The sequence below is a fragment of the Mauremys reevesii genome, linkage group 1 (genome assembly GCF_016161935.1).
Source record: "Mauremys reevesii isolate NIE-2019 linkage group 1, ASM1616193v1, whole genome shotgun sequence".
In the NCBI taxonomy this organism is placed as follows: Eukaryota; Metazoa; Chordata; order Testudines; family Geoemydidae; genus Mauremys; species Mauremys reevesii.
This window is the reverse complement of record NC_052623.1, coordinates 20,556,257-20,569,471: the sequence shown is the minus strand read 5'-3', so window position 1 is coordinate 20,569,471 and position 13,215 is coordinate 20,556,257. Positions and strand designations below refer to the sequence as shown.

The following is a 13,215-nucleotide window of genomic DNA, read 5'->3' as shown; positions in this document are numbered from 1 at the left end:
CACGAAAATTATGTTACAAGAATGTTAAGGTTATAAAGTCAAGCACTCAGAAGTTAGGACATGCCAGGATTCAGGTTGCCTGTGCAACCATAATTCAGCCCCCTTGTGCATATGCATGATGATTAAGGCTGCGAGTTTGTCACGGAGGTCACAGATTTTGTGATTTTCTGTGACCTCTGTGACTTCTGCAGTGGCTGGTGCATTTGGCCCAGGGGCCGCCTGAGCTGCTCAGGCAGCCCCTGGGCCAGCCGCACCAGCCGCTGCTGGAGCAGTCTCAGGCCACTGCCCCCTGCCCCCCTTCATAGCAGCAGCATGAGTTTGGGTATGGGAGGGGGGCTCAGGGCTGAGGCAGGGGGTTGGGGTGTGGGAGGGGGTGAAGGCTCTGAGCAGCACTTACCTCAGTGGGGCTCCCCAGAAGCACCAACATCCCTTAGCTCCTAGGCAAAGGCACAGCCAGGCAGCTCTGTGTGCTGCCTCCGCCTGCGGGCACCGCCCCCGCAGCTCCCATTGGCTGGGGTTCCCGGCCAATGGGAGCTGTGGAGCCAGCGCTTTGGGCAGAGGCAGCACACAGAGCTGCCTGGCCACGCCCCTGCCTAGGAGCTGAGGGAGGGGAATGTTGCTGCTTCCGAGGAGGCGTGGAGCCAGGTAGGGAGCCTGTCACCCCCACTCATCACCAGTGTGGGGGGTCTCGGGCCGCACACCCTCCCCTCCCCCCCCCCGCAAGCACCCATAGCACACGCACACACACACACGCCCGCCCGCAAGATTTAGTCAGGAGTATATAGTACAAGTCATGGACAGGTCACGGGCCGTGAATTTTTGTTCACTGCCCGTGACCTGTCCATGACTTTTACTAAAAATACTCATGACTAAAACGTAGCCTTATTCATGATACAATCTTTAATTGCATGATCATATACTAGTTTTTCCACAGGACCCCTGCCTCATTTTGTGCACAGAACTGGCCGGCTCTGGGTCCTTGGGATTTCCCGTGAACTGTATTTCATTAGCTAAACACAGATTTGTGGGCCAGAGTGATGAATGGAACCACATCTAATTAGGGAAGAGGAACACAATAAAAGGCAACCACAAGCTGCCAGTGTTGCGAGAAGATGCCCAGTCTAGGGGCCAGTCAGGGGAGAACTGAGTCCCAGAGTTCCTCTGCAAGAGCAAGAAGCCAGCAGGGAAGAGCCCTGCAGCACCAACTACCCAAGTCAGCTTTTGGAATTGCTTTGCTCAAACCTGCGGTACAGGGAGCAGCCCCCTAATGGAACTATAAGGAGTCACCCACTTTGGCCTGGCACCGGGCCTCAGGACGTGAGCCCTTCCCTGCCAGAAAGCGGGCCCAGCCAGAGAGCTGCAGAGTCAGAGCTCTACTGGGGCATCTCCAGCACAGCCCAATCCTTCTCCGAGACCAGCGGTGGCCAGGGGGAGATTGTTTGTGGTGAACCTGCTAGGGCTGCTCCTGTAACCCACAGGCTCGCCAGAGCAAGCCAAGCGGTGTCTGTTGTGCTCTTGCGCCCAGATTGAGGAAAGGGTGAGGGTGTGTGACCCTTTGAGCACCCTAATGCCAGATGGCACGGAGTTCCCTGGTACGTCCCAGTGAGTCCCGGCTGGCCTGACCAACGCAGTGCACCGCACACACTGATGTCGTGGTATTTATCCAAAGGGTGGCATGTAACAGATCACTGGAAAATGAATAACTCCCCGATCGTTGATATCCGTGTGTGGTGTATGTACAGCTAACCTACTCACACAGCCTGGAAATATGGGACTTAAACTAGGCATGTCAGGGGAAGTTGATAAATGTTTTTTTCCAGACACAGGGAAGGGGCTGACACCTCAAGCCAGGTGTGGCAAGGACAGAGAGCTACTGGTTTGTGTCGGAGATTGTAGGAAGATCATCTGCACTGTAAAAATCACAAGTGGGAGAGAAGCCAGCTTGGCATCAGCACAGCGTCTACACCAGCCGGCACAGTGTCTACACCCAGGAGACAGAGGGAGCCTTATCTGGGGCTACATTTCAGCAGAGTACATTTCAACGCTTACTGGTCTATGAAGAGAGGGGAGAGAATCCCTAAGTTATCCTTCACTTGAGGAGACATAAAAAACGAAGTGCTTTGGGCGGTGGGATTGGGTGCCAGAAGAATGACTATGGTGAGAAAACGTGGAGCAAAGGACTCTAGTTCGGTAAGTTGCATTTCACTCTTAGTAGTGAATTTTGTGGCCATTTCTATCCCTATTACTTCTACTTGGTATCACTGAAACCTGGGTCCTTTTGCTGATTTTACTTGCACTATACACCAACTCCGTGCAGTGACTGAAGGGGAAGACTGTGTTAACGCCAGTTGAGCTAACAGGCTTCTGTGTACTGTCTCTTTAAGGGAGCAGTGAACCTGTTACAGTGCTAGGAATGCTACAGCGAGAGGGGCTATGCACTGCACAAAGACATTTCTGGGGTGGGGGAGAGCTGGGCCTGGAAGGGTTGTTGAGGTCCCTCTGCAAGAGTAACTGGGCGATGGAAGCCTGGGTGAGACCTCCATGCTCCCGTCCTGAGAGCCACAGCAGAATAGTATTGTAGGCACCCTGAGCCCCTTACTTTGGGTTTTACCCAGATCAGTATCGCAGGGCTGGATACCACACTGTCACAGAGCCATAACACCTGGCTATGGCAGACACCCACTAGGCCAGCTGGCCAGGCCCTGCCCAAGTGTTCCCTTGAGCCCATTATGTATTTATTTAGATTTAGAGTAACGAAGATGCCACTCTACGGGTATAGGAACCTGATCATTAATTATACAATAAATACCAATTCAATTAAGCCTCAGCAGCATTAAAATCATCAGCTCTCCAGGAACTCAGCCAGTTGCTTGCTCCGGCCTATCCATCCAGCCATGTTTTTATGTAGTGCCCAACACCACAGTATGGCCACATCCACACGCGCTAGACACAGAAAAGGCCCATTGGCCCAACCAGTCTATTCCCTGGGGCCAGCCCAGGTTTGTCCCCTATTGTACATTTTTCTAGTGCTTGGTACAGACTAGCCCCATGGTGTAGGCTGGAAGCAATGGGGCTCCCGCCAGTCCCCATATGAAAACTGACTGAAAAGATACCCCAACGCATCCTTAACGTTACACGGGAGCTTCCCATAGAGCAGAGGTCCCTAAACCCCACAGGGGTGCAAAGCAGCGTTCGGGGGGCACGGCTGGAGCCTGGGCTAACCCCCATAGGGGGTGAGGAGGGAGCACCACCCAGTTCCACTCCTGGCCCCAGCTGCCGGCCACACCCAAGGCTCCGCTCCCAGCCCTGCCCCCAGCCTCGGCCCCCTTACTGCGGCCCTCTGCCTGGAGCCGAGGCCCCATTCCCAGCTCCGGGGGTGCGGCACGGACAGGGATAAAGGGGAAGGGAGGGAGCAAGGGGAAAAGGTTGGGGACCAGTGCCATAGAGGAACCGTGCTGGTGCAGCCAGTCCGTTTTCAGCAGGGCAGCGCAACCGCTTCGGCGGTGGCCCGGCGCAATGCTGCTCCTCCTGCCATGCACGGCACACAAAGAATCAATTCAGCCCTTACCCTCCCTTTACACAAAGCCTTTTTATTCCCTCCCCCACTCCCTCCTGGATAAAGGCTCCACTGTCACTCTGGAAAGACGAGCCGGCTTTGCAGAGAGAGACACGATGGTTGCTCAGAGCAGCTCTGAGAAATCTTGCCAGGTAGCCTCCCCGCCCGGCACAGCGGCCAAGGCAGCGCTGGCGGCGTCTCCCTGCAGCCAGGGGGTTGCTCTGGGAGGACCTAAGGTGCGTTACAGGCTAGGTTAGAAAGTGAGCCCAGCAACAGCTCATCAGGTTGGTAATGAGCTACACAGCAGAGCCCCAGCCAGGGGAGTGAGAGAGGGAGAGAAAAGCAGGACAACCACCCTACTCCCTGCTCTCCTCCTCCCAGCCCCCAGGACTGCTGACCCAGTACGCTGCCCCCACACCAAGCAAAGGTGACCCCGCAGTCCCTCCAGCCAAGAGTCCCAGCTCCCCGCTCTGCTGGCTCACAGGCCCAGAGGCAGTGCTGGGTGGGAGCCCAGAGCTCAGCTCCACTCAGGCGGCCTCAGCAGCTCCTCGCGCACTACTCCCATCCCATCCTCATGGCCCTGCGAAAGGTGCTCCCTGCCCCATGGCTCCAGACGAGGGGGCTCTGGGTCCCCAGTGGCTCCCCCATGCCTAGCACTCTCTGAGGGGCAGGGTAGGGCTAGGCCACGGATCAGTCAGGACACGGCTCCATGACCTATTGCCCCCCTAGGCAGCCTGCTAGAGCAGGCAGTGCCCAGATTCCCAGAGGTTAAACACCGACAGAAGCTGAAGCGAATGCCTCAGTCAGGCACTGCACGCAGCACTGGGAACACAGAGAGCACCCCGGGGAGCAAATGCCAGGTGCATCAAACTGCTGGCAGCTGATCGCAGCGCCCTGCGTGACCTCCCTCTCAGCCAATGAGAACGTCGCCAGGTGCAATTTCCTTGTGCTGAGGAGACACGGACAGACAGAGACACAGGACCACAGGTGACAGCCCCGTCCTTTCCACGTGATCAAGGATGCACCATGCTGCTGGCCCCTCTGCACCCCGGCCGTGTTCACCTCGCGTCCCAGCACCACCCCGTGTCTCTCTGTGTATTTCCAACCCATCCATCTCTGTGGTGTGTAGGCATCTCTTGGGCTACATGTGGAGCAGAGAGGAAAAACAGCTCCTGAAGGGGACCAGCAGGTAACAAAGTCCAGAGCTATAGAAATCTCTGGGAGACCTTTGGGACAGAGGTTGCTGCAGCTGACAAGCCATTAAATAAGGGGTTAGGACTGCGTGATAATCATCCAAAACCAAATAAATAAAACCCAAGCACTAGCATCTTAGCAGCACTTTGCAAACATCGGTTAGTCCCCGAGAGGATTAGCAACAACATCGAGCCCTCCTATAGCTCAGAACTATTATTATATTCACTTTACAAACACAGTTGAGTTACGGTTACAAGTCACCGTCGAGGGACAAGCCCAAGGTTGTGTGCTGAGCTAGTGGCAGAGGAAGGAGCAAACATCCTGAACATCTGCGACCCCAATTGGCTTCAATGAGCCAGACGGGACTGCCATTGAAGACAAGGCTGAAACTCCCACTGACTTCAGTGGAGCAGAACCGGTCCCAGTGGGAGCTGCCGGTATCCGGGATGTGACCTGTAGAACTCAGGAGTCCTGACTCCCAGCCTCCTGTTCCACCCACTAAACACATTGTTGTGCCACATGTCCGACAAGCCATGCTGCCCTTCAGACAGCTCCCTGGCTCTGAGCGCACACCAGCAATGTACAAGAACAGAGGCTCTTGCAGAGGGTGAAGGTAAAGGAAGGGTAATCCAGTGATTAGCGGGCCAGCTTGAGAGTCAAAAGACCCAGGTTCGGTTCCCTGCTCTGCCACAGACCTCCTGTGTGACCCTGGGCAAGTCTCTCTGTGCCTCAGTTCCCCATCTCTACAATGGGGATAATAGCACAGCCCTACTTCCCAGAATTGCTGGGAGGATCGATACATTAGAGCTGGTGAGGAACTTGGATTCTATGGTAACAGGGTACCTATGGCGGATAGCGCGCTGGGGAGCAGAGTTACTTGCTTTTGAAGGTGTGACCCCCAGGGAGCAGCACAAGGATGTGCACAGGGAGGACATCCGAGCCTCACTTACATTCGGACGTTTCCACTGGACGCCTTGAATGCGTGACTTGTAGAAGAGGGAGTCGTCAGTGGCGGGGAAGAGCGGGTCCTCGAACAGCACCTTCTGCCGCTGGCAGTCTTTCTTCAGGGCCGAGAAATGCTGATTCCCGTAAGGCTTCGCCGAGGAGAACATCCTTCACCCCAGCCGCTAGGGGACAAAGCAACATGGATGAGATGGGGTGGGATGAGACACAGAGCCCTGCCTAGGACCAGGCTCACCCATCCCGCTCCCAGCAAAAACATTCAGATACATGGAGGAAATGGACCACCTGAATGATGGGAAACAGAGGTTTCCACTAGGTTAAAGCTCATCTAACAGGCCACCAAACAGCACAACGAGTGGATCCCATTTGCCCACATCTGAGCACCTGAGGTGTCACGGAGACCATGGTGCCGGGTGCAGTATAAAAACCCAAATAGTGCTATGCCTGCAGCCTCCGGTGTCCTAGTGAAATAACCAAGTCCCTGTCGGAAGCATGCAGCCCGTCAAGCCAACCACAGGGAAGACGCTGCCATGAAAGGTCCCAATAAAGGAGTGGGTGTGTACCACATTTTACCAGGGCTTTGATGAGCGGGGAAGTTTGCGTTGCGGAAGGACATTGGCCCCACACACCCCATCTATGCCCCAGTGGGAGAGAGGCAGAAACACTCACCCGCCCGCCCGCCCCCCACACCCTGTGAGCAACATACGCGTCTAAGCCAGGCGATAAGGAATGTCGGGACCCAGCCCAAAAGGCTGGTTCAGCTACTCCTCCTTCCAGGCCCTATACCCCCAGCTTAGGGCCACGCAGGGCAGGAGCACTGCACCAGCGTTGTTCAAGGCATGGGCTCCCATTGCCCTGTTACTATGAACTGTAACAAGCTATGCCTGAGCTGTGTCAGCAGCCAGCTTCACCCCTACATCCCTTCAAAGTCAGCAGGAACACAGGAAAAGTAACACGATTGCAACGGGGAGGTGGACGTGGCCCCAGAGGTCTGCGACACAGGACACGCCCCCAGAGATGTTAGCAAGCAAAATCACACCCTGTCCTGAGATGACGCAGGACGCTCTACCCTCCCCGCCATCCACATTTAGACACACACACTCCATGACTTCAGTGGCGACGCCAGGTTTAATAGAGATTCTCAGATGCCCCAACCTCTTTTAATTAAAAAGGCCTCCTGGCACAGAGCCACGTCTTTCTAGATGAATTACGCTCTCTCAACAAGCAGCTGGTTTCCTGGGCGCAGACGTGATTTTACCAACCCAGAGGAGACATGGAAATCATATCCCACGTACCCCCAGGAGATGCAGCAGCACCTGAACCGGTCCACCCTAGTTCTCCACCAGCGTGGTGGCTCCCATGCACTGCACACCGGCTCCTTTGATTGGCATTCTAGACTCCCCCGTCCATGCCTGCCTCCCACAGGGTAAGAGTGTCCTTACAGAGGGCCTCTGCACCACTTGATGCACAGGATAGAATATGCAGGGGTCTTGGTGATGGGCAGCGAGTGAGCCAAAGTATTATTCTGGTAACTAGGCATCATCGCCCAAAGACATTGGGAATCACTGATTAATGGCTAGAAAGTTAGAACAAGAAACTGTATAAGGATTGGTGATGAGTAGCTCCTTGTCCAGGGGATTAGGCGATGGACACATCTGGGCATCTGTTTGGAAGCAATTAATGTAGTTAAATTATTAGGATTAGTATGGAGAAAAAAACCTGGCTTCTAACCCACCCCTATCCTAACCAGGGTAATTATTTATGATGACTGCTGAGCAAATCTGCCTCCTCTCGCCTGGGTGAGATGAAAACACTTAATTTAGGAGACTTCTGCTGAGAGCAAACCAAAGATTTTAATTCGCCTTATTTATCAACCTGATTAGCAGCAAAAATGCTCATTACTCAGCGCCTAAACGAACCCAAAATAACATCCATGCTGATTGCACTGGAGGACACTACCCGGGTTCTGCCGCAGTTATGGCTCATTTACTGAAATAGTCATTTTCTTCTGCTTCACCCCAGTCACTCTCAAGGGTCCTGAATCATCTCAAGTGATGTGGACTCTCCTGGGAGCCAGGAACAGCAAAAGGCTTTGTGGATTCTGTTCTTTACTGTGGCCTGAGAATATAGGGCTTACATCATGCCTTGAAGCCGCAGGGATGCGTGTGGAAGTGCACTGCCGGCACTTGAGCAGGTATCAGTGTCCCCAGAAGGAGCCTGGGACATTCCAGGGTGCAGCATGGCCGCCTTCTCCTCTGCTCAGAGCCAGCTTTGAGGACCGGTGTGGAGCAAGAAGCCTTGTCCCCACTGGAGAAGGCTGCCGCTGCCAATGGCACAAACCTCAAGCAGGCCTTCCACTCGCTGGGCTATGGATGTGGAGACAGCATGGGCTCGTAGACAGGGTGGCTCAGGACACCTGTGTTCTATTCGCAGCTTTGCCACTGACCTGCTACGTGACCTTGGGCAAGTCACTTCATCTCCATTTCCCCTCCTTCCTTTGTCTGCCTTGTCTACGTGGGTGGGATTCACCAGGGTGTTTAGGCACCTAACACCTACTGATTTCAAATTAATGAGCATTAGGTGCCTAAATACCTTGGTAAAGCCTGCCCTTAGATTCTAAGTTCTCCAAGGCAGGGACTGTATGTTACTGTGGCCAGGTCTACACTACATACTTACATTGGTATAACCACATAGCTCAAGGGTGTGAAAAATTCAAACCCCTGAGCAACACAGTTATACCGACCTAACTCCCCATGTAAACATGCTATGTTGACGAGAGAGGAGCTTCTCCCACCAGCACAGCTACCGCCTCCCAGGGAGGTGGATGAACTATTCCAACAGAAGCCTTCTTGGGTGTTTTCACTAAAGCATTACAGCAGTGGGGCTGAGCCATTGTAGCTCTGTACGTCAAGACAAGCCCAATGTCTTTGTACAGTGCCTAGCGCAATGGAGCCCGAATTAACATTGAGGCCTCTAAGTGTTCCTGTAATAGAAATCCATTCTGTAGACTTTTGAAGCCATCTAATAGAGAATCTCAGAGACTTATATCCCTGCTACGTAGCATTTTAGGGGTCTGTTTGAAAACTGCATAAAAAGATTCTTCTTCTTTATTAAATTCTACGCACTTTTTGCAGCCTTTGGTCACACTTTATATTAAGGATCCATTGACAAATAGTATATGAAGGATTAATAAATGATTATTAGATGTTTTAATAAATGATTAATCACTTGTTACATAATCCAACAGGTCAATAAGTGGCTTTTAACCATCTTCAACACCCACTACTTACGTTTGTAGCAAGCGTATAACATCTGCTTATTTATTAACCCTTTATAAATAAAACCTTAATATCAAATGTGACCCGTTTTTCTTTTTTTAACAGACAGTATTGCTGAACCATGAGGATATTCAGCTTTTTACTCTTTTTGTATCCAAACTGATTTCCATTCCCTTGGTGAGAAGCATAGAATCATGGAAGATTAGGGTTGGAAGGGACCTCAGGAGGTCATCTAGTCTGACCCCCTGCTCAAAGCAGGACCAACCCCAACTAAATCATCCCAGCCAGGGCTTGGTCAAGCAGGGTCTTAAAAACCTCTAAGGATGGAGGTTCCACCACCTCCCTAGGTAACCCATTCCAGTGCTTCATCACCCTCCTAGGGAAATAGTATTTCCTAGTGGCCAACCTAGACCTCCCCCACTGCAACTTGAGACCATTGCTTCTTGTTCTGTCATCTGCCACCACTGAGAACAGCCGAGCTCCATCCTCTTTGGAACCTTCCTTCAGGTAGTTGAAGGCTGCTATCAAATCCCCCCTCACTCTTCTCTGCTGCAGACTAAATAATCCCAGTTCCCTCAGCCTCTCCTCGTAAGTCATGTGCCCCAAACCCCTAATCATTTTCGTTGCCCTCCGCTAGACTCTCTCCAAAGCATAATTCTGAACATAGAACAGCAGATAATCCAGAAGAGTGGAGCGTAGCAAATGTTCTTAGATTTGAAATGGGTTTTATGGGTGATCCGAGAAATTGCATGCCAGCCAGCCTTGTATCTGAGCCTGGCAAACTGGATGAAATGATCATAAAAACCAGAATAGTGAAACACCTGGAAGATCAGGATATGGCAGAGTATGACCAGCATCGTTTCAGCAATGGAGATTCGTGTCTCACTAATCTCTCTGAATTCTTTAAACGTGTCAGCAATGCAGTGGATAGAAAGGAGAACCTGATGACAACTGATTTTCGCTCCGAAATACTCTGCATAAGGTCCTGCACAAGAGGCTGCTAAGAAAGCTAAGTAGTCATGGATAAGAGACCAAGTACTGTCGTGGATCAAAAACTAGCAGACAGACAGTCAAGAGTAGGATTAAATGGTGAATTCCCATCATTACAAAACAGCAGGCCTGAAGGTTCCATACTAAGTCCTGGGTTGTTTAAATGTATTAATCAACGATCTGGAAAGGGGGGTGAGCAGTGAGGTAGCAAAATTTGCAGATGACAGAAAGTTATTTAGTTTAGCCAGGATCTGAGCAGTCTGTGAGGAAATTCAGGGAGACCTTCCCAAGGTGCAGGACTGGGGAACGCTAGGCAGATGAAACTGAATGCTGATAATGCCAAGGAGAGGGGGAAATGTAAACCACTTATACAAAGGCACCAAAAGGAAATATTCTGTCTCACAACATGTGATTAAACCGAGGGGCTCATTGCAGCCAAGAACTAAACGAGATTCAACAAGGGACTGGCTGTTTCTGTGGATAGCAAGGCTATTCAGAGTTACAATTAAACAACAACAAAAATTTTGGAAGGGATATTAAACCTCGTGCTTTGGGTCTGAAGCCAATCTACCCAGAAAGCAGGAACCGCAGCAGAGAGCCTCAGAGCCAGGGTCTGCAGATTTGGGCTTGTGTTACAGCTCTGCAAATATCTATGGATGTTCCGGCTTGGACTGGAGTTTGGGCTTTGAATCCACCCCTCTCCCCAGGCTTCAGAGCCTGAACCCAAACGCTTCCACAGCTACTTTCCATGCTGTCGCGCAAGCCCAAGTCTGCAGACCCAGGCTCTGATGCTCGCTGCTGCAGTGCCAGCTTGTTGTGTAGACGTAGCCTGAGGGATTGGATACTCTGAGGGTGCATCTACACAGCAGAACAAAACAACCAAAACCCACCCGGCAGCGAGTCTCAGAGCCCAGGTCAGCTGACCCAGGCTGGCGGGTCTATCGCGGCGGGGTGAAAAGAGCAGTCTAGACGTGCAGGCTGAGTTGGGAAGGTCTCAGAGCCCGGGTGTCTACACTGCTATGGTTAGCCCTGCAGTGCGAGCCCCTGGGCCCGCGTCTGTTGACCCAGGCTCTCTGACTCCCTGCTGTAGGGGGCTTTGCTGTTTCGACGTACCCTCAGAGATCAGGATGAGACACACACGGGGGGCAGAGAGAACCCTACTTTAGGGCAAGGTGGGATTAACACCTTCTTGAGCCCCTGTCACTGGCCCCTTCCAGAGACAGGATACGGGACTAACCAGACCTTACGTCTGCTCTGGTCTGGCAGCTCCTATGGGAGGAGAAACAATCAAGAAGCACCAGGTAAACCAGGTTCTTGTTCAAGTCTGAACGAAACACCTGTTTTAGGAACCACCAGCCATCCAAATCCTGCCGCTAAGGGGAAAACAGGCTGGGACTCCCACATCACAGGAGCCTGCACTGTTTGGCTTTTGATACAGTGCTTCATACTGAGTCAAGGGTGCAGCGAGCATGGACTTGCACCTGCAAACCAAACGCTTCCCTGTTCCTCCAAGGTCCTGGTCACATGACTAACCCGCCGTCAGGCCAGCAAGCAGAGGAAGGTGGTCAGAGCACTAGCCTGGGGCTGGGGAGACATGGGTTTAATTCTCTGTTCTGCCAGTCGCTTCCCCCTGTGACCTTGGGCAAGTCACTTAGCCCCTCTGAGCTTCACTTGCCCACCTGTGCAATGGGGATACGGCACTGCCCTGCCGCACAGGGGTTTTGTGATTAGTACAATAAGATAGTGAGGCGCCCAGATACTGCGGTGATGGGGGCCGTGTGCTGATTTGGACATCATGCTGAGCCTGTCTTCACATGCAGAGCACAGGGGAAAATAAACCCTCCAGCCAGACATAAAGCTACCCCCAAAGCAGAGCACAGGAACCAGCTGCACTGCACTGGGGGCTGGAAAGATGTTTTGGATCCTGGAATATTGGTCAGGCGGAGACCTGAGCCCTGTGGAAATCGTGCCCCATGCAGGGGAGGTGCAGGGCACCAGTAGAGTCACTGCACAGCCACTAATAGAGCTTCTGCACTAGATGCCCCTGAGCTCCCCAGGAGCTGCACCATGTCCCTATGCCTCTCCCATCCTGCCTCTGCCCTCCTGTCAAATCCCTCCTGGATACTGACTTGGGGACAGTCAGTGCTCCATGGTGCACAAAGGACGGTCTCTCTGCAGCTGGCAATCCAGCACCAGTTCCGCTGTCCTTAAGGATACCCAAAGCCTCTCCCACTGGCCCTAAAATCCTGCCATGACTGTCAGCACCCACACACAGGCACCAAGGAGATGCCCAGCATGAGCAGCTTTTAAAAATTAAAATGGCTTGACATCAACCAGGACGATAACACTGGACACATCAGTACTCAAAGATAATGGAGCAAATAATCAAGCAAGCAATTTGCAAACATCTAGAAAATAATAAGGTGATAAGTAAGAGTCAGCATGGATTGGTCAAAAACAAATCATGTCAAACCAACCTGATGGCTTTCTTTGACAGGGTAACAAGCCTTGTGGATAGGGGGCAGCAGTAGATGTGGTATATCTTCACTTTTGTAAGGCTTTTGATACCGTCCCACATGACCGTCTCATAAACAAACTAGGGAAATGCAACCTAGATGGAGCTACTATAAGATGGGTGCATAACTGGTTGGAAAACCGTTCCCAGAGAGTAGTTATCAGTGGTTCACAGTCATAGAATCATAGAATATCAGGGTTGGAAGGGACCTCAGGAGGTCATCTAGTTCAACCTCCTGCTCAAAGCAGGACCAATCCTCAACTAAATCATCCCAGCCAGGGCTTTGTCAAGCCTGACCTTAAAAACCTCTAAGGAAGGAGATTCCACCACCTTCCTAGGTAACCCAACCCAGTGCTTCACCACCCTCCTAGTGAAAAAGTTTTTCCAATATCCAACCTAAACCTCCCCCACTGCAACTTGAGACCATTACTTGTGCTGGAAGAGCATATCAAGTGGAGTTCCGCAGGTATCAGTTCTGGGTCCAGCTCTTTTCAATATCTTAATCAATCAATGATTTAGATATTGGCATAGAGATTACATTTATAAAGTCTGCGGATGATACCAAGATGGGAGGATAGGATTAAAATTCAAAATGATCTGGAGAAATGGTCTGAAGTAAATAGGATGAAACTCAATAAGGACAAATGCAAAGTATTCCACTTAGGAAGGCACAGTCAGTTGCACATAAACAAAATGGAAAATGACTGCCTAGGAAGGAG

At 51.8% G+C, this 13,215-nt stretch overlaps 1 protein-coding gene across 2 annotated transcripts in view; it reads right to left on the bottom strand.

Moving 5' to 3' along the window:
* CAPN5 (calpain 5) overlaps positions 1-13,215 on the bottom strand; it is a 131,999-nt gene that overhangs the window by 87,036 nt on the left and 31,748 nt on the right. For both annotated transcript variants that reach the window (XM_039512069.1, XM_039512070.1), the window contains exon 2: positions 5,701-5,877. In XM_039512069.1, the coding sequence (XP_039368003.1) occupies positions 5,701-5,862 (162 nt within the window). In that variant the 5' untranslated portion in view covers positions 5,863-5,877. The remainder of the gene's footprint in view (positions 1-5,700; positions 5,878-13,215) is intronic.